Source organism: Rhamphochromis sp. 'chilingali' (assembly GCF_963969265.1).
Source record: "Rhamphochromis sp. 'chilingali' genome assembly, chromosome: 12".
Lineage (NCBI taxonomy): Eukaryota > Metazoa > Chordata > Actinopteri > Cichliformes > Cichlidae > Rhamphochromis > Rhamphochromis sp. 'chilingali'.
The window spans coordinates 24,502,725-24,528,750 of NC_137939.1; the positions used below are offsets into that span (position 1 = coordinate 24,502,725).

Consider the following 26,026-nt stretch of genomic DNA (forward strand, 5'->3'; position numbering starts at 1 on the left):
AAAAAACCCCAAAACAAAACAGGACTAGCAGGATATTAGATTTGGGTTTAAAGCAATTTCACAGATTTTTCTTCTTTGTTTTTCAAAATGACCCGATTTTATCAACAGACCACGAAACATCCGCGCAAAATCCAAACACCATCTAAATTGTGTTTCCTCAATTTTTCTAAAACTAGACCACCCTATCTGAGACAATGATGAATCTAACACCTTCAATCACAGGTCGCTGGTGTGATTCATTTCCTCAAACACCTCAGGGGAAGAACATTGCCAAACCTTTGGGAGAGACTGATGAAAATATTCTTCTCATCACTTAGTATTCACACAAAATAATCATCTGGACCTCACATCACACCATGGGGGCTCAGGAAGCACAGCAAACTTACACACACATAAGGGATTTACACGCACTGGTTATTCATCCGAGTATTTACTACTCAAATCCCCCATACTGCCACACCATAACCGGTAGAAACCAAAACACCGGAGGCTCACCTGTATTCTGAGCGGCATGACTAATGGATGACAGATGCAATTGTCAACAACGCAAAGTACAACGCATCCGGGAGAAACTAAAGCTCCCGATTAATCACTTTCCTCGTAAAGATTGAACAAGAATCCAAAAGGAGCACCGAAAAAAAAAAAAAAAACTATCTTTAATAATAAAAAAAGTAAAGCGAATAAAACATGCGCAAAAAAGCGGCGCTCACCTTTCCGTTGGTCAAACGAAGGATTTTTTCCCAGTGCATTGTCCACACAGTGAAAGCGAGCTGTGCTTTTTCATCTGTTCTGCTCAAATTTCGTTAAAGTTTAATTGTATAAAAACCCCACAACGACTCAGTGAAGTTTCGCTCTGTAAGCTCCAGCTGCTCCAGCTCTACCGGCGACTTGTTGTGAAAGTTGAAGCACACCTGAAACTCAAGTGTACTTGGCAGCGCCTGAAGCTCCGCCCCCTTCTCCACTCCCTTTTCTGAGGAAGATGACATCATCCCTCTGGCAGCTTTCAAAGAGAGCGCAGTGCATTACCTGGGACCTTTTCTTATACCGCGTGACTGAATTTGCAAAAATAAACACAGTTGGGAGCCTCACAATAGATCAAGCCACAAAAGCTTTGTCTGTGATTATTTGAAACAACTGATCTGGTTCAGTTCTTTGTTGTTGCCGATTAAGTAGTAACTTTCTAACCTATTTTTTTACTCAAGTACTGTTAAAACGAGTTTTCGAGAATTTCAGCTTCATGATACCTCAGTTGTTTTGCTTCCACTATATTCATTTTAAAACTCTTGTTAGTATTCGCTGTGCAGATTTTACATATTTTTTTTCCCACTCAGGAAGAAACTGTTATAATTTACTCTGTGTGTAAGTACAATTTAGTGTTGGTCACACTAAAGTTGTGATAAAACGTTTACATACACTCATTGTGGGCATGAGTGTCAAAGTAATTTTGGGCTTTTAATTATTTCTTTAAACTGTTCTTTTTCCAGGGTGGAATGATTGTACAGCATACATCTTTAATCGATTTAGAAAACAAGAATTATTTATAATTATTTCTGTTTTTTTCCTAATCTACACAAGGTCAAACATATACACACAGGATCAAAAGTAAATGTACATGCCCATTAATATTTGTTTATAAATCCTTTGGAAGTACATCTCAACCAGACACCTTTTGTAGTCATTAATAACCTTTTAGCTGGATATTTGACCACTCTTAGCAGAAATGATTCATTTAAATTTGTTGGTTTCCTGGCCCCAAAGTCGGGGCTTTTGGGAGACCATTCAAGATGTGATGTGTACCGGTACCACTGACAGCAAAATAGCCTCAGAGCTTGATGCTACCACCACCACCATGTGTCTGTGAAGGTTCTCAGTCAACCAGGTCATCGTAGTCTAAGGAGCTTGGAAGTGTTCTTAGGTTTGAAAACCTCATCTTTACTCCTCCAAACATGCCTCTTGTCACTGTGACTAAATAGCTCAATCTTTGTCTCATCTGACTAAAAACCTTTTTCTAGAAGGAATTTGACTTTTCCATGTGGACAGCTGCAAATGACAGAAATGGGTAAAAAATATTTGAGATCAGAAATTTAAGAGGCTGTGCAGGAAAAACTAAGAGTTGGGACTGTCTGTCATAGAGGAGTACTTAATGGGAAGAAAAACTAGTTAGACATCTCTTTACAACAGCACGCGCACACGCACACATCCCAGGGCACATTCCTCTGAGTACTCGTCAGAATTACCAGCAAGAAAACAATTTAAACTTGTTCACCAAGTGAATTTAAAATCAAGGTGATGTGTATTGTATTGATGACTATGTGGCAACATTAATCAGAAAAAGACACACATCTATGAGTCCATTTAACTGGCACATTGTGTACGTACAGTAAGTCTAATCACTATTAAAGCTTCCTGACAGCAAGCCAAGGTGATCGAGTGAGCTGGAGAAGTGGAATAGCCTGCTGAGCAAGCACAGAGCGAATGAACAGGTTTCAGAGGAGCACCTGGTCTGTTACAAAGCAGTATTGATAACCTTATAAGGGCGAGCATGAATGAAGCACACACGCTTGATTTGGTTTTCCCCTTTTTCTTCCAGGTGACACAATAACTGCATAATCAAATGTCTGCCCAGTTACTAAAGATAAAGAGAGCAAAGGACAAGTAAGCAGTATACTTTGTACTGGAGGACCCTGCAGTGCAGCACAGATAGATTTTAGACATTGTGATAAGAAGCCCTAGTGACCTGTACACACTGGCACCAAACCAACGTGCTGATCCAAAAAAAAAAACAAAAAAAACCCCAAATTACTATCAGCGCATTTCTTCTGTTAGGTAAAGCGAAGAAACCAGTTCAAGCAGTAATGATCAGCTGTGCGCCTTCCCGGCTCTAAAGACTGGCCATTGCAAGATATGATCTAATGTTACCACACACATAGCAAAGCAATGCTTCATCCCTGGCTTTCAGTTACTAAACAAATCAGCATTGCCTGTACGATCAGTGTCATCTTCAAATGTCTGACTTTTAGTGTGACTAATCATGCAACAAATTAAAGATCATGAGCTGAAGGATCAGGCTAATTTCCCTCAATTAACATAGCCAAACATGTCGATGTGCTGAGCCACTGAAGCAAGAAGTGACACGCACTGCACCACTGGAGTCTGTGCAGCCTAATTAGGGACGTTTTGTGTGTGTGTGTTGGTAATTTGGGGAGCAGGGTGGTGTGCACCCCCCTGTGATTAGACTTTATCAGTTAAAATGACAAACAAAGGGTTTGTATGGACTTGTCCCCTGCCCTTCAGCTCCTTGCACACACACACACACATACTTCAGAGAAAACCTACTCTACCTATGTCCCAAACCGGGGCCACAGGTTGGTGTGTGTAACAGCCTCGGATCCAGTAAAGCTTGTTAGAGCCATGAAAGGCCACCACTGACTTAGCATGGATCGACCACAGGCCTGGGAAAAGCCGAGCTAAACCTAAACACCGAGACCTGCGAAGTAAACCTCACACAAATAGGCATTTAGGCAAGAATTTACCAAGCTAATGGTGTTAGATGTGCATCACATATAATTAGACACATGCAACAAGAACATCTTGTACTACCCATCTCACTCTCTCTGAACTGCAGAGGACACATGCCCCCAAAATCCATTTTGTTCAATGTAGGTCACCGAGCAGAAATTAGACTGTCATACGTCTCTTTCCTATTTTTTGTGATCAAAATGTTTCACTTCTCCTTTCTTTCTACACCAGATACATCAGGTCTGTCTCCTCTGAGTTGAGTTTAATGTGTTTGTTGTTTTGTGAGTTAACTCAGGTGAGATCGAGGACAGCTAGAGTCAGGATGTTCTCGAGGACAAACAGTGGAAATAGACACAGTCTTAGGATCTTGTCGCATGCTGATGATATCTACACCCTAACCAGATCAAGGCCAGAGGAATTTAAAACTCCACACTGACCCTGACTGTAGCTTGCTGTTTAAATATGTATGTTTGTCATAGTAAATGTTTCAGAATGAAACAAAATTATCTTCCCATTTGTTATGTTTGAGAGTCATAGCTTATACAACAGACTTACGGTATTTTATATAAACATTACAATGCAACGCAACCACGGCACAGCTCACTGTTGTACTTTTTGCAAGAAACACCTAAGTGACCATACCACGCTCTATGTTTCTTGCTGTCAAGTTCAGGTTTTCATTATTTGTGTGTGTGTGAAAGTGTGAAAAGTACAGTACCTTGTTATTCATTAAGCCCCGCATTCTAGCTGTGGGCTTCCTGTGTTGTTAGTTTGTGTTTCTTGAGAAGCAGCAGTTTCAAATGGCAAGATGCAAGAGTGATACTCCGAGGACGTTGCAACTCCATGTTTCTGAGAAATCTGCTCTGATCCACACCCCCCCCTATTATAATATTCCCTGAAGTGTGGAAAAGGTGCCTCCCTTATAATTCAAGTCATATCAGTAAGTTGAGTATGTTATCTACAGAGTCCAATATCCATGAAGGATGAGAACTATTGTAAGAGGGAGGATTTTTAGCTATCCCTTTCAGCTCTGTTCATTTTGCACTACACAGCTGTCGCCTCTCCATTTATATGACTCGTATCTCTGTGACTTTATTAAACACCCTGCATCAAAGCCGGTCATCCATGACTGTCTGAACTTCACACTGCTGATTAGTTGATCTGATCTTTAACCGTACAGCGTAGATATCAGAGAGTGAACACAGTCATCAAAGTAACAGCTTAACAGTACTGAGTGATCTTTTATTAACAGATCTGAATTTACGAGCGTTTGAGCATTTGACACTGTGTGCAAACACACGGTCAAACACTTAGTTAGTTGCGGTAGGTTATGTGTGAAATAGGCCTTTAGTGGAACGTTCACGGGCCCAAAAAGTCTGGTGCTGCATTTAATATTTATTTATTGTCATTTTAATATAAAACATTTGTGCATTGGACTACTATGTGCCACATTTAACCCCAATCCTACTTTCTGCTCCCCTGCATCACCATCTTGTGATTTCAGTTGAAATTGATGATTTGATGAAAATCCACTTGTTGTTTCCTTTAAGTGTATCCAGCGTGGCAACAATGAACTCCATTCACAGGATATGGAAAATTACTAAACTCCATGTGATGCTGAACAAGGGGCAGTTTACTCAACACATGTACTCGCGAATGGCTGAATCCACAAAGTTTCATTACTAATCACTATAATACAGCCAAAGCCTATCAGTGCACACACTAAGGAAAGGAGAGTGCAAAAAAAAAAAAAAAAAAAGTATTTTCACTACTGCAAAAACACTTCAGGACAAAATCCTTTTTTCGAGCAAGACATCTGTGTTTTATTTATTACAGACACAGTGCACACAGCACTCCTACTTTAACTGATATGTAAGCAAGCACCATATCGCTATAAACACCTTTACAAGACTGTAAACAGTCTTTACAAACATAACAAACAACCTCACACACTATATACACATGTGGAGACTCACTGTGGTGTTGGGGGTAGGAAGTGGAGAGGTGTCAGCAGTTACCAGGTTAAGGATGACCTCCATGAGTGGGACACGCATGCGTGCAGCTTGGAGTGGAATATTTGTTTGGTCTCTCTATTTGTTTGTGTGTCTCTCGGGGAAAAAAATACAGTGAAAGGAAAGGAGAGGAGCCTGGGTCTGGCACAGCACACATCAGTCAGGACACTTCTTCCAAACAAAGTCCACTTCACTCAAAGTCCACAGTTGCAAAGACCCCACTGGACAAGGAATTACTGCTGGCTTGATTGAATATCCAGAATCCATAAAATGCACAGTCACTCCAGCAATGTACCATGACTACTGATAGCTGCAGAGTCTACATTATGTTCTGCTGCTGGTTCACAGGGCTGCTGCTCCTCAAAGCCCATGGACGAAGCTTGAGTTCAAACACACGCTTCAGACAGAGAGCCTGTGCAGAGCCAATGCACTTCGACAGGCACGACTCCCACAGAGAGCGTACATTAGTGGAAGAAGAAAGACTCCTCTGGACCAATGAGCCCATCTAACGCATGTTTGGGGGTGGGTGACAGTACAGAGAATGTTAATCATACGAAGGCTCGCTGCGCTGGATGTAGCCTGGGATAAAAGCAGGGAGAGTTTACTGCGAAGTTAAGCGTTCAAAGCATCCATCGGGCATAAAATCCGCAGACGGGGGGAAAGAGCGGCAGAGAGGCAGAGACCCAGAGAACGGATGTGAGGGGAGCAAAAGGAGCACAGAAGAAAAAAAGATCCCACCAGGAGCTGTCAGTGAGAGGGAGACGGAGTGAGAGAAGGCGCAAAAGAGAGAGGGGTTGTGAGAAAGCCTCATGAAGGGAGGGAGGGGGGCTTTTCTTCTGTTTGAGTTTCTAGGCCAGTTCAGCTCCAAAACATTAGCTAGTTCAGGCAGAAAAAAGGAGAGAGAACTTTTCCATTCCCTCCTTTTAATTATCACAGTTTGATTGTCTCAGCCAATCAGTTTACTGAGTGATCACGCTGTAACAGACTGGACTAGATGCTTCTACTGATCAAAAAAGAAAAGAAAAAAACCCACACTGAACAAAATAACTGTCCAGCAGAAAAGCACTAATGCGTGGATAATTCTAGTTTAAGTTGGAGAAATCAAACAACAAGAAAGGACTGACATTATACAGTTGTATGATCATCGCAAGGCTGCAATTCAAAAAATATAAGCCTATAATTGGGTCCCTGTGCTACAAAACAGTGGAGTATTGGTAATTTATAGAGAGGATGGCCATAATTAGAGTGCAAAACAGTGTTTGTTAGTAAACAGTCCAGAAGAACTGAGACGGCACACAGTTGTAATTTTGCGTTCAGGTTGATCATTTTCACTGCATTAAAGCACAAATTGGCATCCAAATATACTACAAACACCTTTTTATGAGCCTCAGAGTCTTTCGCGTCATGATGAAACTGTGGTGTACAATTAGGTAGAAAAAAAGAAAGAAAAAGCACTGGAAGTAGTGGGTGTAGGGGGAATGGTGTGGAGTGGTATGGCAGGACGAGGGCAACTGAAGACTTCTGTGCCCAAGCCGACAGGAGGAGCAGGGCAACAGGAGCGCGAATACAGGGTTTAATGGGAAAGCAGGAGAGGTTTGGGGACCGGAAGAGAGCGGGTAGGAATTAGGGAGAAGAGTGCTTATATAAGAACAAGTCCAACTCGCTGTGAGATGTGTATGTTTGACCCCAGTACTGAATAAAAGGGACACATGGCAGAATCTGTGGTTTCAAATTTGAGCCAAGGCTTTACATTGGAAAATGTAAATATAGAAAAAATAGGTTAAACTATATCTGCACATCTGTAGAGCCACAAATAATAATATTTTCCCTTTACTGGCAACAATTCCCATTCAGACAAACAGTATATACTTTTGACCGTCTCTTTAACTTTTACCCAAAGAAATGGGGTCTCCCACTCAAAGGCTTAGCATTAACTTACTTTAGTAGTTTACAATGATTTGCTAAAAAATCTGGATTACTAATACCAAATAATGTTTGCTGTAGTGTTGTCAGTTAATCTAGTTTTAACTAGGGTAAAATGTTAACCAGCTAACTACCAGTTACCAGTTAAGTAGTTGAGCCTGGCAGTTTTTCAAATAGTAACAAACTTTAAAAAGTAATAATTTAAAGATGGGTGAATCCTCACTTTGTAAAAACCTCTAAAAACAAGACTACAGGGAGCACAAGTACAGATACATTTTCTTAGAGGCGTCTTAACCGTAACCCTTTAGTTGTTCGGGGAATCCATGACTGGAACTTCTGACAGGTGTTTTCCCATCAGTTGTGATTAAATGGCACACATTTTTTTGCTCTACTGTCAGTGTCATTCCAGCCTGAAGTCAAATTCTCTCGCACGGCAAATATGGCCTTCAGCGACTCTTGGCTATCCAGGAATGATCAAGCTTTCACAGTGACTCAGCATAAACTTTGGTGGGATTAACAACATGCAACAAATAGCAAAGTTTCAATGACACAAATCACAGGTGGTGGTGCACTCATGCCATGACAAGTGACTGACACCGGAACAGAAATAAATAGAGACGTTAGCCTCAGAGGCAGCTATACCTCATTAGCACCACATTAGCTGGCTAAAATTAGGGGACAGAAAGAACAGCTGTGGCTCACTTTAGGTGTTATTTACATTGACAGAAATTAATTACTAGTAGCTACACATTAACTGAGACAGTAATAGAAGGATTATGTCTTTACAATACATTAAAATGGCACCAAAAGTAAATAATTAATGAATCAGGTTGTTAAAGTAAAAAGCACAACATTACTTCTTAAATTAAAATTCTTTTGGAAAAGTTCAGATTTTTCAACTAACTCTGTCCATCTCCATCCACAAGTGCCCTGGATTTAATTAAAAACAACTCCACAAACGGGCAAAAACAACCCACTGAGCTCAGGAATCAAGCAATAAATAGTGTTATAAAATAAGGCCACTCTGTTCACCAGACCAGAAAATAACCTAATCTTCCACTTTGTCAAAATGTTCAAAAACAGAGGTCTTGACTTATAACAGAAGGAACACAAGCAGAGCAATGAAGACCAGCAGCAAACTGGACTCATGATTATGAGTCCCCCCCCCCCCCAAAAAAAAAAAACAACAACAGGAAGGACTGCTTCAGAGATCACAAGATCCATTTAATTTAACAGAGGATTAGAAACAGGATCAACAAATAGTGGTTCAAAGAAAGTGCAGTATGCTGAATAAGCTATAAGAAAGACAACCAGGATTAACTCTGCACAGATAGGCAGTAGATGGTTGAATGACCCAAAATTTAAGCTACAAGGGGAAAACCAACTAAAACGTAATAAAACAAAGAGTTGACAGTCATTTCTGTGACTGTTTTAGCTGAACTGTATTTATCACAAATGTTCGATTGAATCTTAAACAAAGGATCAGCCAAATCAAGCGAAAAAACGAAAGTGACAGAGGTGGTAACAGAATATTTCACCATGGAGAAAATAAAAGCTCTAAAATGCCCCTTCCCATAGTCCTGACCTAAATCCCATAAAGCACCAATGGGATCGCTTTTTGGGGGGAAAAAACTGAAAGCAAAGCTGACTGAAACTCAGAGGAAACTCACAAAAGCTAATAGAGAGAATATTTTATTCCATTTTGTGTCAAAACACAGTTTTGTCTTCATTTTAGATTATACATCTTTTGCATATTGGTGAATATTTAGCCTTAACTTTATCCTTAACATTTTGATGTCAGATTAAACATAATTTATATATTATTTTGACTTGTTCGAATACTTTTTAGGTTACCACTAAGGAGTTAAGATTAATATGCATATATCAGGTTCACTAAGAGACATCTGGATGGTGCATTGAAGAGCAAAGTTGGAAATGAATGTGAATTAATAAGTTTTATTTAGACCCAGTACAATTACTCACGTTAAAAAAATAACAAAGAACTGCATTGCAGAGATATAGAAAAGGGGAAAGACCTGCTGAACTGGTGATGTTTAAAGTCAGTAAAGAATAAGCATGCGTTTCCAGTCTACTATGATACATCAGTGATTTTCCTACATAGATTGATTTGTGACATCCTCTAACTGGTTTTTAGCCAAAACCAGCAGGAAACTCACCACCACTGTAATAAAGTCATCAACATACATTCATCGGCCACTTTATTAGGTGCAGTATGCCACTGGACCCCCCTCTGCCTTCACATCCCAAAGGCGCTCTATTAAATTGAGCCTACTCAGGTAGGCTGTGTGGTTTATGCTCAACTGGTACTGAAAGTGTGACTAGCAAATATCCCCCATGCAATTACACAGCCACCCTGTACCACTGAAAGGGCAGGATGGATCCATGCTTTCATGTTGTTTACGCCAAATTCTAACCTCAACATCTAAATGTCACAGCAGAAATTGAGACCCATCAGACCAGACGCTATTTTTGCAGTCTTCTATTGTCCAATTTTGGTAAGCCTGTATGAACTTAAATTACCATTCTTCTCTATTCTGGTTCTCATTTTGTAGTTCAGCAGGTTATCTCCCTAAAATGCAATGAAGTGCTGCCAAGTGATTAGATATTTTAAGTTAAACAGCAAAATGTATAGGTTTCAAATGCGCTTTCAGAGAATATAATATATAAAAATATTATACTATCTCTAAAACAACTGTGATGGTATAAACCACACCGCCTGTTATGGTGACACTTAAAGCTCAAGTCTGATTATCTCCGCTGTTACTCTAACTTGGTAAAATGTATCTGTATTGTCCTTTTTTACATTTTTAATCAAAAAATAAAAACACGAGTTTAACAGTAAGGATTTTTCTTTCTCTTAAAAAAATACTGTTTTGAACTAACAGTGCTGTGAGCTGATGACATCACACACAAAGACACAGAAAACAACTCGTGTGGATGTGTTTACTCAGCCAGCGCACAGGGCCATAATAATGGAAAGTGTCGTTCAGAGGACAGAGCTTAGTGCTGAATTAAAGCCAGGTCTGTGCTCCACAGCCAAAAAAAAGTTCTGGAAAAATCCAGAAGAGACAAAGAAGAGACTGGGTCTGATGTAACTGGACTGTGGTTTGGGAAAGGATAAATTCTCTAAGTTTTATAAACAGAAAGTTATGCAAAGATTAACAATACAATGCAAAACCCTTCCAAACCTTAACCTTGAGCTTTTATAACTGGAGCAACAAGTTAGATGCATTTGTCCTGAAATTTTGCATCTAACTGCAGAATTAAACAAAAGTTGTTAGTTTTTTTATGCAGGGGTAACACCACAGCTCGCTCCATGTGACAGTAAGTTGTGTAGTATGGTCTGGTGGCAGGAGATGAGCAGTTACATAAAGGGAGAAGAGTGAGAGGTTTGTCTGCACAGACTGATGGTAATTCAAGCCTAAAAGAGGAGATAACCATGACTCGGGCCTCTGGCTTTCTTCAACAATACCTTCCCCCATAACAAAAAGCCCTCTTTCCAACTCTGGCTGTCCAGTTCTCACTAGTCTAGGCTCCAGTATAATCAATGGCCCTATTAGCAGTTACATAAACCCCTGAGCACTTTATACACATGGACATTTATAGCTGGTGGCATCCAAGAGTGTGAAACATCTTCATAGCCAGCCAATTCCTGGCTTCGACAAGAGCCAAACAGGAAGGAAAAGAAAGAAATGTCCATAACAACAACCCAAACAATTATCTGTTATCATGTCCTGTGCTGAAACTGACAACTGTGAATGCAAAACATTCGACATCTGACAAGTAATCATGTGTTCAGAATGAATTTAAGTATTACCAGATTTTAGATGTGGGTTCAATCAAATCATTAGAAGGGTTTCACGCGTAGATAAATGTATACAGTCGCTTTCCTGAACTACTGATATACTTTACCTTATTTTCACTGGAGCTACTTTTTGCTAAACAAATACTATAAAAATAGTCACAGGCCAGCACACTTGTTCAGGGCCTACTGCAGAGGCCGTGGAAAACTACATATACATGGCATGCCCATTTACCTGCAGTAATGATAGCCTCATAAAGTGGGTGAGGCCGTTACACGGGCTGATATCAGCCTAGTACAGACGTAGCCAATAACTGTCTATTATTCAGCTAATATGTAACAAAAAACTGCAGTACAGAACTACACACAATGGTTTCGAAGTCATGTAGACATCATTAATGTCAACACAGCAGCCATACAGTTTCATAAAAGGCTTAAATATCTGTATTGTAACAGCCTCAAAAGGCCTGTATGTTGTAGCACCTGAACCTTTTTGTTGTTTTTTTGGTTTTCCATTAAGTTTCTAAGTCTGAATGTGGATGTGATGCTGTGATGTGAGTAATGGATGTGTCAAAGTGTACACAGGAAAGCAGTGTGCGTATACGTGCAGGAAAACATAAGAGTGGGTTCATGGGGAGACACGGTGTTGGTCTATTGGTGGTAGCTGGCATTTATTGGCCCTGCTTCTGTTTATACTCAGTCATCCTGGTTATGCAACGTGGAACAGAAAGGGCACCGACCCAAAATGCAGACTTAGTCTGGCAGGATGCTGCACAATGTTCGGTACCATGGGGCAGTATGTAAGCCCAAACACAGCCAGCCTATTCATAAGCAGGAAGATGAAGAATCCAGAACAAGCAGTCCCAGCTTTTTGGCCCTGGAGGATTATTTAGTCTGGCCTCTTCTCACTTTTTGCCTCTGTGTTAATCTCACTACTCACTTTTAAGCAGACTTATTGGATGGTCTGGCCTCTGGGTACTGTTTCAGAAGTTTTGCAAGCCTCCACTAAGAAGCAGCCGATTTCATAACAGGAAGACAGATAATGAGTAGAGGCACTTGTCTAGTAGGAAGCTCATGTCGTTACAGGGCAGCTAAATCTAATGAAAATCTTCTTCTCTTGTTTCCAGATTAAGACTATCTTGAAAAACAAAGTTTGGTGGCTCTGGGTATCTTGTGTACTGAGACTAATTTCACAACATATGCACGCAATCAAGCAATACGTTTGCGTGCATGTTATGCATGCATTATCCTGAGTCACACAAACATAATTTTTGTGACTCAGGAAATACACTGCTTGGGTTTCTTTGGTGAAAATTAAACTTTTTTTTTTTTTTTACTTACATGTGCCATTTATTAAGTTAATGATGGCCCAGTTCCATTTAAGTGATTCAATACAACCATAATTTATAACAGCTCTGTCTGCCCCTTTCCTGCCATTGCTACTCTACCTGCTCTCATTAAAGATTGATGCCCCGTATTATCTGACATATTCAACATAGGTCTACATTTTAATAAATAATACCTGGTTTAATAAATTAGTTTCTGCTGCTATTGAGATCAAGAGATCAAAACATAAAACTATAAGAGAATCTCACAAATTTACACAACCAACTACTCAATGAGTAGTATTGCTTATTATCCACAAGGGGGAGCTAAAGCACAACGATGCTACATGATGTGTGTCGACTGCTGTCCCCTGTGTTAGTGCTTTGTCTGGTATTTCATTTCCTGACAGGTTTCCTGTCAATAAACTCAAGGTTTTGTTGTATTTTTATTGCATTCTTCCGCTATCACTTGTCCTGCTGACAGACGTGCAGGCCTTTGTTGTAGCACAATTCAGCTCTGATTAGTGAGTAACATCAAAGCACACAGATGACTTGTTGGCTGATAATATGAACAGAGATGAAGGAGGGACATGTCATGGAGATGGAAAGTAGAAATAATGTAATTGCCTATATTAATTTACAAGACAGGAGATCTAGAGAGGAGATATTGCCAGAAAATTAAAGATGTGTCTATATCAATGAGGAGGAAAAGGCAACCACAATCAAATTCAATATAAACTCTCTCTTGACACAAAAAACACAACTCATTTCAATGATGTGATGTCCAGTACAGACGGGAGACCTTGTAAGAGGTGGACAGTGAGAAAATGGAGATTCCTGGGATTGCTACAAATTGACACACATGAGAATGAGAGGAATGGCTCTGGTTATTAGTAAAAAGGAAAATATGATGAGATTTCCCGAGAGATTCTGACCAGATTTGAAATGTGTGTGCAAGTGGGTCAGTGGAGCAGAGCTGAGCTCAGCGATAAATAGTTTCATCCATAATTCAACAGAGTCAGGCGAATGATATAGACTGCACAGGGAGTGGCAGGGATGCAGAGCACGACCTCTCTTAGTCTGTTTCTCTGCTCTCCATCTCTCAGAATGAGCAATTTCCCTTTGAAAACAATCCGCTGGTCTATCTGAATAAGGAGCAGAAAACTAAAGAAAACACTTCATCAGATAGATGCAGCTAGTTTATTTTGACGACCAAGCTGAAGGAAATCAAATTCAGAGCTAATACTGGCAGCTGGATAAATGAAAGCAAGCAGTGTGCAAACTAAAGATGGACTGGGACAGGGGACGGTGTCCGGGGAACAGACATGTAGGTTAAGGTTGACCCAAATATTCTCAGCGAGTGACTGACCAAGTATGTAGCAACCTTGGAACGGCTGAGAAAACAACAAAGACACACATGCGTGCCCACACTAGTGTCACATATACTCACACGAGGCCAAAGAGGAAGGACCAGCTGCAGGACCAAAATAAATACACAAACGATGACCCACGGAGACTTCTTGCTGACATGTGCACATATATGCACGCGACCTCATGCACAGACACCCAATTAAACTTTTTTTTTTTTTTTTTAAATATGGTTAAAGTTAAATCATATTATTTTAAGAGGGGGTGGCGGTGTACTCAAGCAACCACATAATTAAACATAAAAATGCAATTCATCTTTGGAAAAGCTCTAATAAAGAGGTCTAACAAAAGCTACTTTCAACTGCGTCTTTCTCACAAGAGACAAAGAGGTCTAGTAACACACAAGATTATGGAAACCTTAAAAATTGCATAAATATATATTTCTGGGGGGGGGGGGGGGTTATAGATAAATAACATCATTCAGACACACTTGAAAGTGAACTTGGTTAACACTGGTTCAGACAGTTGTCTATTAATAGAATAGGCAAAGAAGGCACAGCAGGCTTCTTCCTCATTCAGACCCAGATTAGAAAACTAAGAGGGAACTGAGAGAAAAAAAAAGAACCTCAGAGATTTTCTTCTTTTCTCCAAAAGTCTATCCATCTTTCTGATCAACATCGACCTTTACCCATACACCATTGCATCAGTGTTTCAAACATTCCCCTACCCCAGCTCAACACAGAGGTCTTTCCTGTTTTCTTCCTTTCACACCATAACATCTGGAGGGACGTTTCAACAAGAATTTCACACATAAAATGACTTTTTATTCATTAACTGTTAACCTTTGCTGTGAGCATGAGTGCCAGACTAGTGTTGTGAATACTAACAGCATGCAGGACCGGAAAAAAGGCGTTGGCCTATATGTACAACTACATGAATATTCAAGAGCTTAATTAAACAGGTTGAGGATATGCTTCAAAGGGAACACAAACAGAGAGGTGTAGAGTTCAAGCACACACAAAGGAAAACACAGAAACACACACACACACACACACACACACACACACACACACACACACACACACACACACACACACACACACACACACAGTGCATATGTATGCACACATTGCATACTAAAGCCTAAGCACGAAATCTACTCTAGAGTTAGACATTTACTGTAAAGAACTCCAGCTGGGGTCTGGTAAATTGCCTAATACAAGTAATTTATTCTAACTGCCAAATTCCAACTTTACATTAAAAGAGAATGAAAACAGGAAATAGTCATAAGCAATAAGCGAACAAGCGATATGATGCCATTCCACATGACAAGAAAGTGCTTATTTACATAGTGTACAACATTAGATTGGAAGATCTGGAAAACTGCACAGGAGTCTAATTTTAGGAAGCACTTCTCTCTCCTCTAGGAAGGTGTTATTGCACTACTCAAGCAGATGAGGTGGCTGCGAGATCTGACAGCAAACCTGCAAGCATTCAGCTGAGCAAAGCTGCTGCAAACCTCTTTGAACATCACCCTGTTACTATGGAGATGGGTAACTGGCTACACTGTCTGAGCACTGGACACAGATGAGAGGAAGCCCGAGAGAGTGAGCGCTTAAGAAGGACTGCCTCTAAGACATGAAACAAGGAAAACAGTGACAAGGTAAAGGGGGTGTGGAGATCAAAACAGTGAAGTCAGAAAAGCTGCTGAGGAAGTGTGACACATGAGTAACAAGCAGTGTAGCAGATTCACATGCTTGTTCAGCAAGGAAACTTCGGGTTTAATTTTAGATGCTGGAGGAAACCGCATGAGATTTCCCACAAGTGGAGAAATCTCAGAGTCTGAAAGATAAATAGAGAACTACAGGTAGTTGCATAAAAGGAGAAATCAAATTAATGTAGAACATTTGCCCACACATCCGCAAACGGACACGTGTATTGCATGACTTTGGGCAGTCCAAGATGACAGTTTGAAATATCTCTAAATATATCTTTGGCTAAATTTGAAATGGTGACCTTACCTCATACTGTGCTGCAAAAATTGGACACAAATTCTTCTCACAATAATCATACTTCATTACTTCTACCAGTAATCTTTACAAAGCATCCACGTGGGATAGGGTATGATATGTCATAACACTTACTGGTTGGCAGGTCATTATAGACTCCAAATTTGCCAAAGTGTCAAGAAGTGGGGGAGACCTTACTGCAATCTCTGGAAACACCAAAACACCAGATGGGTAAATATCTTGCCAAAGAATTACATTTATCAGCCAAGTAAAGCACTGAAAATGTTCTGGTGTCTCGTAGTGGTGAAGAACTTGACTAAATTGGATGCTTATTTGAGCAAACACATCAAATACTTGCACAGACACACAAAAGTCACAGCAAGCAAGTAATACAAGTAATGAGAGAGCTCAAAACAAGATGTGATAAAGAACAGAGCATCCATTGTATTAAATCCACTGTTGATATTAGTGTTTGCTTAGGTGATCAATGATCAGCCACAGTATAGAATTTAAATCAACCACGACAGAAACACATCACTGATGTTTTAGTTGAACTCAATGGTCTCAGAAAAAGTAGACAAGGCAATATTTACACACTTACATGAACAAAAGAGAAGACTTTGTTTTCATAGATAAGCAAAAAAAGAAGAGTGAGAGTGAGAGATGACAGGAATGAAAACTTTCCCCTACAATGCTAGGAGGGGAAAGTTAAGGAAGACAGAAGCATTTGAGAACAATTTCAGTGTCTGCCCGAAAGTCAACAACATCACAAGCTGCCAACTGATTGCTTTATGCTGCATCCTAATTTCAGTCAACAACCACATAGTCGTGATGGTGCACTGACAGCACACACACAAACACACAGATAGAGCCTGAAAACAAAATTTGCTACAGGCTGGTGGTTAGTGAACAGGCTGAGATGAGATCACCTCCAGTGTGTACTAAGAGCACATGCTTCATCATCCCCGTGGCTCTCCCCTGCCTCCACACACACACAAACACACACACGCGCTCTCTCTCTTTGCTAAAAGTCAATCGAAACTCAGTTGTTTGATTATACACGAGTCTGACTGCCTGCTTCTGTTTCTGTCTTTATGTGACTAAAGGGCAATCTGCTGTGGCAGGGGTTTGTTAAGACTTTACCATTCATTTGCATCAGCACTCTGGGTAAGCGAGACATCATGCTTGTCTTTTGCCGATTTCAAAAAAACTCAATGTCACTAAAATAGTTCTAGGATGAGCTGTTCTGTCCTGATGCAAAGGTCAAAAACGCTTTCATCAACACACAGCCAATAGCCTGAGGAGGTGAGAGACGATGGGAGTGCAGTGATGGGGATGTTAAAGTAGCAGGGACAGAACAAGCCTCGGGGGACCAGGTGAAGTTCAGTTCCTTCCACCGACACTTCTCCCCTCTGCTTTTCTCTTAAACACTGCCACAGCAACACACAAAACTCAAACCCTTCTTTAACAAGTCATTGCTTTTAACAAACACTTTCTAAAAAGCAGTCCTATTAGGGGCAACTGTTAAAATTACCAATCATAAATGCATAATTGAAGTGTGAAAGCGAGTAGCTGCTATGGATTTTTCAATTAGTTTAATTTTGATGACTACTTTTGATTTAAGAAGCTAATTAACAGAAAACAAATAATTGTTAGACTTGTTTTAGCAGTAATAAAATGTTTGAAAAAAAAGACATAGGAGTTTAATTTGAATTTTTAAACACTTACAAATTTCAGGTGCACTAAATGAAAGGTTCAAAAGAAAGACAGCACAGAAAGAGTAAAAGACGTATATGACCACAAACAGAGAGATCCACATATAGATGAAAATCTGTCACTTCCTCTATTCAATCAGTGCATTTGCGACTTCCTTGAATAGGCTGAATGTGACCCGGGAGCCCAAATGAAGCTATTACATAAACATCTATTCTTTGCCAGACATCATTAACAACCTGACCACAGAAAACACACTGAAACTGGCTACAACACTCAGTGTTTTAAAAAATGGAATCTTTAGGAGATCAGGAATAAAAACACTGTTTAAAAACTTAAAAGATTTAAAAAGCCAATAATTATTCACCCTCAGATTTTAGCACATGTGGCCTATAGACTACAGAAGGACCAGATTCTCCACAAAGAAAAGAATGAACTCTTTCATTATTAAAAGAGCAGTAATGGAGACTTTTTGGATCTCCAACCAACCCTCAGGTTTGTTATTTTGTGACGCTAAGTTGCAGACAGTTCAGTTCGCACCAGTCCCCAGAGCTGCCCACCACCCTAAGATACTGCAGTTGGTGGGCAGGTATTGCAACACATCCTCCAACCAATGCATCCAAAAACTATAGAGTCATCAGACATCTAGATGGATTCATCATGTACCACGTATCTCCCATATTAGGATTCCTACACTGGCTGCTAGTCAGAGACCAATTTGTCTCTTATCATATTGAAGAAGCTATATATACTAGATACTATAGACTCAACAACAAAAGAAGCTCAGAGCAGGAGCAGCTATCTCTAAACTATATCTCAGGAGAGTAAAAAAAAAAAAAGAAATAGCAAAACCTCATGCTAAAACATGCCTGCATTTCACAGTGTTTGAATGGAAAAGGTGATACTGGTAGATTTAATGAGAGACAATGATACTATCAATACATAAAGAATCACTGTTGGGGCGTTTTAGTCTGGAGCTGATTACATGACTCAATCAATGACAATTTGATTAGTAGAAAGAGCAACCTGTGCTTCAGAGATGCTACATTCCCCGGGTGCATCCATCTTTTTAGAGAAAGATTCATACAACATGATTATGAAGGCTAACATGACTCAACGCGTTGTAACAATTAAATAAAGCCAGGAAAATCAAGGACACTGGACCTTAACCCCACTGAATATTTATCTGAGCACATGGGGACAGTGCTGCAGAGATTAGCAAAGGTCTGGTGGTCTGGCTGGGTTCAAATCCACCAGCCAGCTGGGCTGTTCTGTGTGGAGTTTCCATGTACTCCCTGTTCCCGGTTCTCTCTGGGTACTCCGGATTCCTACCATAGCCTAAAGACATGTATGTTAAGTAAACTGGTGTAATTGTCTATCTGTGTGTGTTGGCCCTATGATATAGTGGTGATCTGACCAGGGTGTACCCCACCTTTCACCCCGTGACAGCTGGGATAGGCTTCAGCCCCCCAGCGACCTTCAAGTGGCTAAAATGGATGGATAGGATGAGACTGAGAAAGACAGACAAGACAACACTGTCATATCATGTTAGGAAAACATTTATCAACAAGCTCACAGTGTCCCTGCCAGCCTGAGAAAATGTTGTCACTAAGGCAAAAGAGCTGCATATATTCTGAGATTCATGTTTAGTTTTCAGTCAAATTGTTACTGATTATTACGACGGGATCAAAATTTTTGTATTAAATTCAAAACAAATGTAAAATATACTCAATTTAATATAATAAGCTAATTTAAACCATTTAATAACTAAATAACTTACCAAAAAAAAGTACATCCTATCTTACGATACAGCTATAACAAAACACACATTTGAGTGCATTTTCAGTTTGAATTAGCAAATTATAAAACTGTGCAGATTTGGGGCTTTTCTACAGAGCACAGCATGCCAAAATAAAAAGATAAACAACAGAAGACAAAGGATGAACAGGAACACAGGTGTGCATGTGGAGATGTGGCTTAAGGGAAAGAGAAGGGGTCACCTACCCGACCTCTTTCCTTTACAGTATTTCCCGACAGCCCACTTTTGGATGGGATGCGGATAGTGAGCATTCGCAGACAGGCCCTGGAGGAGATTATGATCTCCCAAGACAAAGACTGCTTCATCTCTCTCAGATACAAAACTCTTAGTGTGAGAGAAGTAGCCTTAAGGTTTGGCTGGTGTTTTTATTTCTTCTCAGTAGCTCATATCACACCAGAGTCTACTCGGCTGTCCCTCACCATCTCCTGTCCAAAATGAGTCAGCCTTCCTGAAGCTGAGCATTTCGCACCTTGTAGCCTTTCACGTTCTATATCTTTTTACTCCTACTCTATCACTTTGTCTCTCTTTGAATAGGATGTAGACCAGATTATACTCTATCACTCTGGGTTCTAGTCTTTCTAAAAGTGACACCGTGCATCTGTCTGCCCGGAGCATTTGCGCATGTACACACTGACATTTCTTAGCACATGAGCATCTGACAGCCTTATAACATGGTGTTAAGAACAAATAGTATGGGTGTAATCAGTCAATCAATTAATCAGCAGTTAATTGTAATTATAGCTCACAGGCTGAGCACCACCTGCAGAACAGCAGGCTTTTAACGGACCTGCTGCTGATTTCCAACACAAGCCTTCTACTCAGTTTAACAACACTGGCATCAGGGGAGAGATACATTAAACCCATAGTCAGTTTTAGAGCACAGCCAACAGAGTGTTATTGTAAGTGAGTCATCAGGGTGTATACCTCACCCCTGACGTCGTTGCCCACCTCTCAATTTTAAATACACTTAGTCATTGAGGGCTAGCAGGAGGGACTATGCGCTTACCTGCTGCTCCTTGGCAGGTAGCTCCATGCCCTCCTGGGTTTTAATTGCACCTTAGAACACATATGCATCAACACTACAATGAGCGGGTGGAGGGAGGTTTGGAGTCTTCTCCCACCCCCATTCTCTGCGGCCTGCTGGAGCGGGAGGGCTAGTAGGAGGAGTTGGCCGTCCGACTGCGGTCTGGGGTGTGGGGCCTCCCTGCTGCTGCGGAGTCGGGGTGGTCTGCCTCTCCCCACCGCAGGGAAAAGGGTAACACCACCTGGGTCTGGGTGCAATTCCCCCCTCCAGGGGCAAGGGTACCTAGACCCGGTTTGTAGAGTACGCTTGGGGAGTGTGATTGTGTGTACAGCGTCTCTTTATGTCTGTCTCCACGTTGGTTGAGTGTGGAGTGAGTGCATATGAGAGCATGAGGGTGGGAATGGATGTTTGTGTCTGTGTGTGCCTGTATGTCTGTGTCTATATGTCAGGTTGGGTATCAGACGCCACCTCTCTGGGGACACCTCAGGCCCTCCAAGGTTTGGAGGCCTATCTCCACCCACCACCACTTCCCCTGCCGGTGGCGGACTCCCTCAGGTGTCGGTGTGTTGGTGGTTCTTTGTGTCTGGGGGTGGGCGTCCGGGTACACACCGGCTCACTCCTTGGCGGCCGCTTGTCGGGGCCTGGGGCCTGGGGCTCGCTCGGGCCCCTTTGGAGGTGGGGTGCCCCCGGCCTCTCGGCCTGGGGCTCGGTCACTCAGGCACAGCTGGGGGCCGGCGGAGCTCACGGGCGCGTCACTGCAACTCCCCCTGACTTCTGCTCCGCGGCTGCTGAGTGAGCCCTCATCTGGGACTCTCCTCAGCTCTTACTGGAACAGTGGCGCGGCTGCCCCTCTGTTGGTCTTCCATGGTCTCTTGTGTTCTGGGGGCCTCTGGATGTCTGGAGTTTTGATCTCCTCCATACCCGCTTCACACCCTGGAGGACGGGGCTGTGGCCCCCCCACACTCCCTAGCAGATCATTACATGGAGAAACCTTTGGAATGCAAGCATGCTGATCCACACAGGTATGCACACATGGGTATTCACAGACGCGGACTAAAGCTTTCTTGGCTGCTGCCTCAAAGCACACTGTGCGCTGTCTATCTTGCGTGCTGCACAATATCGTTTATTATTTAGTAAATATTGATATCTATGACTAGCTAGTTTATTGTGATGGTGCTTTGTTTTCTCTATTATTATGTTGCTCTTTGTTGTTTGCTGTCTCCTCTGTTTGTTTTTTTTTTTTGTTTGTTTTTTTTTTTTTTCTCCATACAGGTGACCCAGGAGTTCTTTTTTTTTTTCTCTCTCTTCCCCCCCCTTCTCACCGTCTCTTCTCCCCTTTGGTTTTCTTTCTTTCTCTCCCCCTCTTTCTCTCATTCATTCCCCCTGTCCTATCTATTAAAAAAAAAAAAAAAAAAAAAAAAAAGACAAAGGATGAACTGAAGCTCTGCCATCACGTAATGTCGCATACTGCTGTTTCTGATGTCATTTAAAAAAAAAAAAAAAAAAAAAAAGTGAGTCATAAATGCTCCCTAATAAGCAATAATCAAACACAACATTTACCAATAATTACGTCCCTCTGTAATGGCGCCAGTCGACTTCATGCTACCAATCTCACCACTGGAGAATGAGTTACTGTTTAACAAGAGCGAAGATAAAGTGCAAACACTGATCACTGATCACACTGATGACTGAATTGCTTAACAGGGAATGAAGGATCAAAAGAAAATCAGTTTACTGTAAAGACTGCTGGTATCAAAGAAGTGAGCAAACAATGCTTTATACTTAATCATGAACTGCCTCTGCACATGATAACAGAGTCAGTTTGTTCATTTTGACTGCTCTTCTGAACCAAACTCAAAGAATCCCCAGTTTCTGGCATATTATCAAATAGCAGGAAGATAAAGAAAGGAAGAGAGATGGAAAAATGGTAATGCATGACACAAGTATTACAGAGATAATACAAGGCTGGCAGCAAAAATGTAATACAAACCGGGCTTCAGCTGTAAATGGATCTGTAGCATGGAGACAGGAAGACACGTGGTTTTAGTGACAAGCCAAGTGTGTTTAAGCTTACCTTGGAGTACTGTCTACGAAGACTGAAGCGCTGCACCATCCTGACTGCCTGAGTGACGGACCCACAGCTGGATCCCCTGTTCTACTCCTCTCTGCTGATATCCTACCAAAGTACACACCGCCTCACATAGTACACTCCACACTCACGCCAAAGGCACACATGCTACCATCCTCTCCAAAGATCCATGTGCACACACATTTGTAGTCCACACCGCTCTAGTCATCTACTATGCAAACACAAGTGGGGTGAAAAAAAGGGAGGGAGAGCAAAAGGAGATAATAACAGCTCAGCCGTGTTGCCCTCTACTCATATTCACAGTGATCCCCTGAGCAAATCTCTTTCTCTCACAAGATACAGTCACTCAGACAAAATACTCACACCACATGGCTGTCTATACACAAAGAATATTCAATAAATACACACACACACACACACACTCAGAGAATCTGGAACGCAGATGAAATGAGGTCTTACGTTCACACATGCACACAACCCTCCACATCCTCTTCTGAACACAGGAGTGATTCACACACAGCTCTCACTCATCTAGGACAAGGCAAGGTTGCCTCCTGCTTCCTGTCAGTAGGCTGAAGGGTGGGGTGAAGCGAAGGTGGTGGCAGAGGATGAGAGGAAGGAGGGGGAGATTGGAGAGGAGGAGGAGGAGAAGGAGGAGGGACCAGCTGACTATCTGTATTAACTCTCTCCAGGGACAGAGGAGGGGGACAGGGAGGGAAAGACAGAGGAATAATGAGGGACGAGGGGGTGGGGGGGATGTTCAGAAAGGGAGAAAGCAAGAAAGAAAAAAGAAGTGCGACGATCAATGAAGAAAATTGATCGTTCACCGAACATCCATCATTCTTGATGCAACACTCAACCTCCACTAGCAGCAGACCTCACACACCTCCAAGGTCAACCATGCTGTTACTATGACAACCTAAGCAGGGCGTAGTCCCAAGAAAGCAAGTTTCAGGGTAACCACGGCGACCGCTCGATAACCTTAATTGCATTGCTGTGTTGTAGTGTGGAGACATGACTATGATGGTAGTTAAGAGAAGAGCCAGACAGGTTATAACCTCTGCCAAGGTCAAGCAGCAGAACTTAGAAAGGTTGATGGTCGTCCATCATAGCAGCAAGACTAATGGAGCACAGATGACTGGCTCTCAGCCTTGCTCTGTCACTCAAGGTGAGGTCATTCATGCAGGAATGAAGTATACTTGGTTTTACAGATGAAGAAAGAGGAGAGGGCTTTACTAAATTTAGCTCACACATTATAGCCTGCTGCTTAATGTGGATATCAAGGCCCACTGGCCTAGACTTACTCCCCACCACTGGCTTAAAAGCCAGATAGCCAGACGTCCTTCTGTCTATGACACATTGATGCTTTTTCTTGGCATGGCTTACTTCATTATCCAAAAGGATCAGTCTGGTCTACAACAAACATGAGCTCATAAAGCAAACACTCCCAACACATGAACCAAGCCCAGTGCTGCTCACAGCAGGAAGGCTGATCTAACAGCGCCCTCTAGTGGTAATGAGAAACAACTGGAGTCAGGAACACCAAAGGTGGTTAAAGTCAGAACTTAAGGTCAACTTTTACAAGCAAATTACGTAGGAAGATAAAAGCACTTCCATTAAGAAACGGCAGCTAAATGGCTGAAAACAAGCAAATAAAGAAAAAGAAAAACGAATATCAATGGCTTACACATTGTGGGGTCTGCAGTTTTTTGTTTCTTTTTGCACCACAAAAAAGCAACAAAACAAAGCAATGAGCAATGTCAGTGTAATTAACATACAAGTTAGGGGTTGAGATTTCGTGGTCATTGAACATCGCCTTTTTTGTGGAATAGAAAAGTGAAAAAGTTTAAGAAACAGACACTGCAGAAATGTCACATCAGTCTACCCTTAATGATCCAGTTACAGAGCAATCAAAATATTGCAAATCTATTACACAAGTTTTACTTAATAGGTGAATTTTGAAGCTGGTAACTACTGAATTGCAGCAATTATTAGTCTTCCTTTCCTCATGCAATCCTCAAAAAAGCCACACCTTACAGTACTTTTGTGAATGAACTTAAAGACAGCACAGTAATAAGGTTGGAAAGTGATTTAACTTTTGTTTATTGCTTAGCAATCCAGGTGGCAACCTAATGAAGTTATTTAAGACAGAAAGTAGAAAGCTGTCTTAACCTTTTGTCATGTACATTCAGTGAAAAGGAATAACAAAGTCTAGTAGTCTTTATTCCTATAGGTTTATCTGAAGTTATTATATTGCTGTAAGACAAAGAGGCAAACAGGTCATAAAATAGTCCCATTTTAGAGGATACTTACGTAATCTGCATCACATAATGATATTTTCAGATATACTTTTGTTCTTTGTATAAATACTTTCCAAAGGCTGGATTATGACCTTTATTACTTCAAGTGGATGCATGATAGAAAAGGATTTTTTATAATTAAATTAAAACAAGCTACACCTCTAGTTGTGTTCATATGGGCATGTGTCTATTGTTAATCCTGAGCCTATATTTCAACACTGACTACACCAGCGGTGGAGAACCTGCTTTTCTGGAGCTCATGCAGCTCTTTTGTCCACCTCTTGTGGCTCACTTTGGTTTAGATTTTTTTAACTGAGAAATATGAACATGGAAATTAATTGGATTTTTTTTTCAACATTTGAACTTTTATTCATCATTTAAGTGACTGCAAAAATGTGCAGCCAATACAAGGATTTTAAAGAAACACTTAATATGTCTGTGGCCTGATTGTCTTATTCTTTTAACTTTGATGACCCTCAATTGTCATGGCTGCCATAGATTTATATACAATTAAATGACTTCAGCAACCTCAAGTCAGTTTACATATGAACTCCAAACAATACGTGGACAGATTAATTCGCTTTCACTGCCTCTGTGGCTGGAATTTAGTCAAAATTACAACTGGACGTGGCTTTTTTTTCTTATCAAAGATGGACTGAAGGGGAGACCCATATGGAAAAGAAATAGTAAAAACTTATATGATTTACTCATGAAAGTGGCCACTTTCTCATTACTTTCATATATTGTTTTAGTAAGTATCCAAAACAATAATTTTTCAAGGGATCTTATATCTGTTTTCACTCTTGTATGCTTTTCATACAAGTTTCACACAAGACAGATACAAACTTTATAAGATTTATATGTATCTTTTCCATATGGGGAGATATAGCAATTTTATCCAATTTTGACCCAAAATGTAATTTTATTCTAAGTTTGTGTATAGATACTCCCACTCTACATGGTCAAATGCTTCACATCCAGGGAGAGGACAAACTCAGAGGTCTCAGTGGGAGGAGAATAAACTATGGATATTAAAATACGAGTGGTAGGATTCACAGTGGCCATAATATCTTTATAGTCACTCTTCTTTAAAGGTTGACTC

General features: G+C 40.9%; 1 protein-coding gene across 8 annotated transcripts in view; it reads right to left on the bottom strand.

Annotated features, from left to right (window-relative positions):
• Positions 1-26,026, bottom strand: part of tmcc1a (transmembrane and coiled-coil domain family 1a) — a 49,269-nt gene that overhangs the window by 7,325 nt on the left and 15,918 nt on the right. Inside the window, exons 1-2 of one of the 8 annotated variants that reach the window (XM_080899742.1) lie at positions 23,084-23,103; positions 22,610-22,832 (exon numbers count right to left, since the gene is read on the bottom strand). The exons of 3 other annotated variants lie outside the window; for them this stretch is intronic. In XM_080899742.1, coding sequence (XP_080755868.1) covers positions 22,610-22,648 — 39 coding nt within the window. In that variant the 5' untranslated portion in view covers positions 22,649-22,832; positions 23,084-23,103. Of the gene's footprint in view, positions 1-710; positions 903-4,237; positions 4,337-20,517; positions 21,891-22,609; positions 23,177-26,026 lie in introns of those variants that run through there. 4 more of the 8 variants (XM_080899741.1, XM_080899743.1, XM_080899744.1 and 1 more) reach the window with 4 other exon arrangements.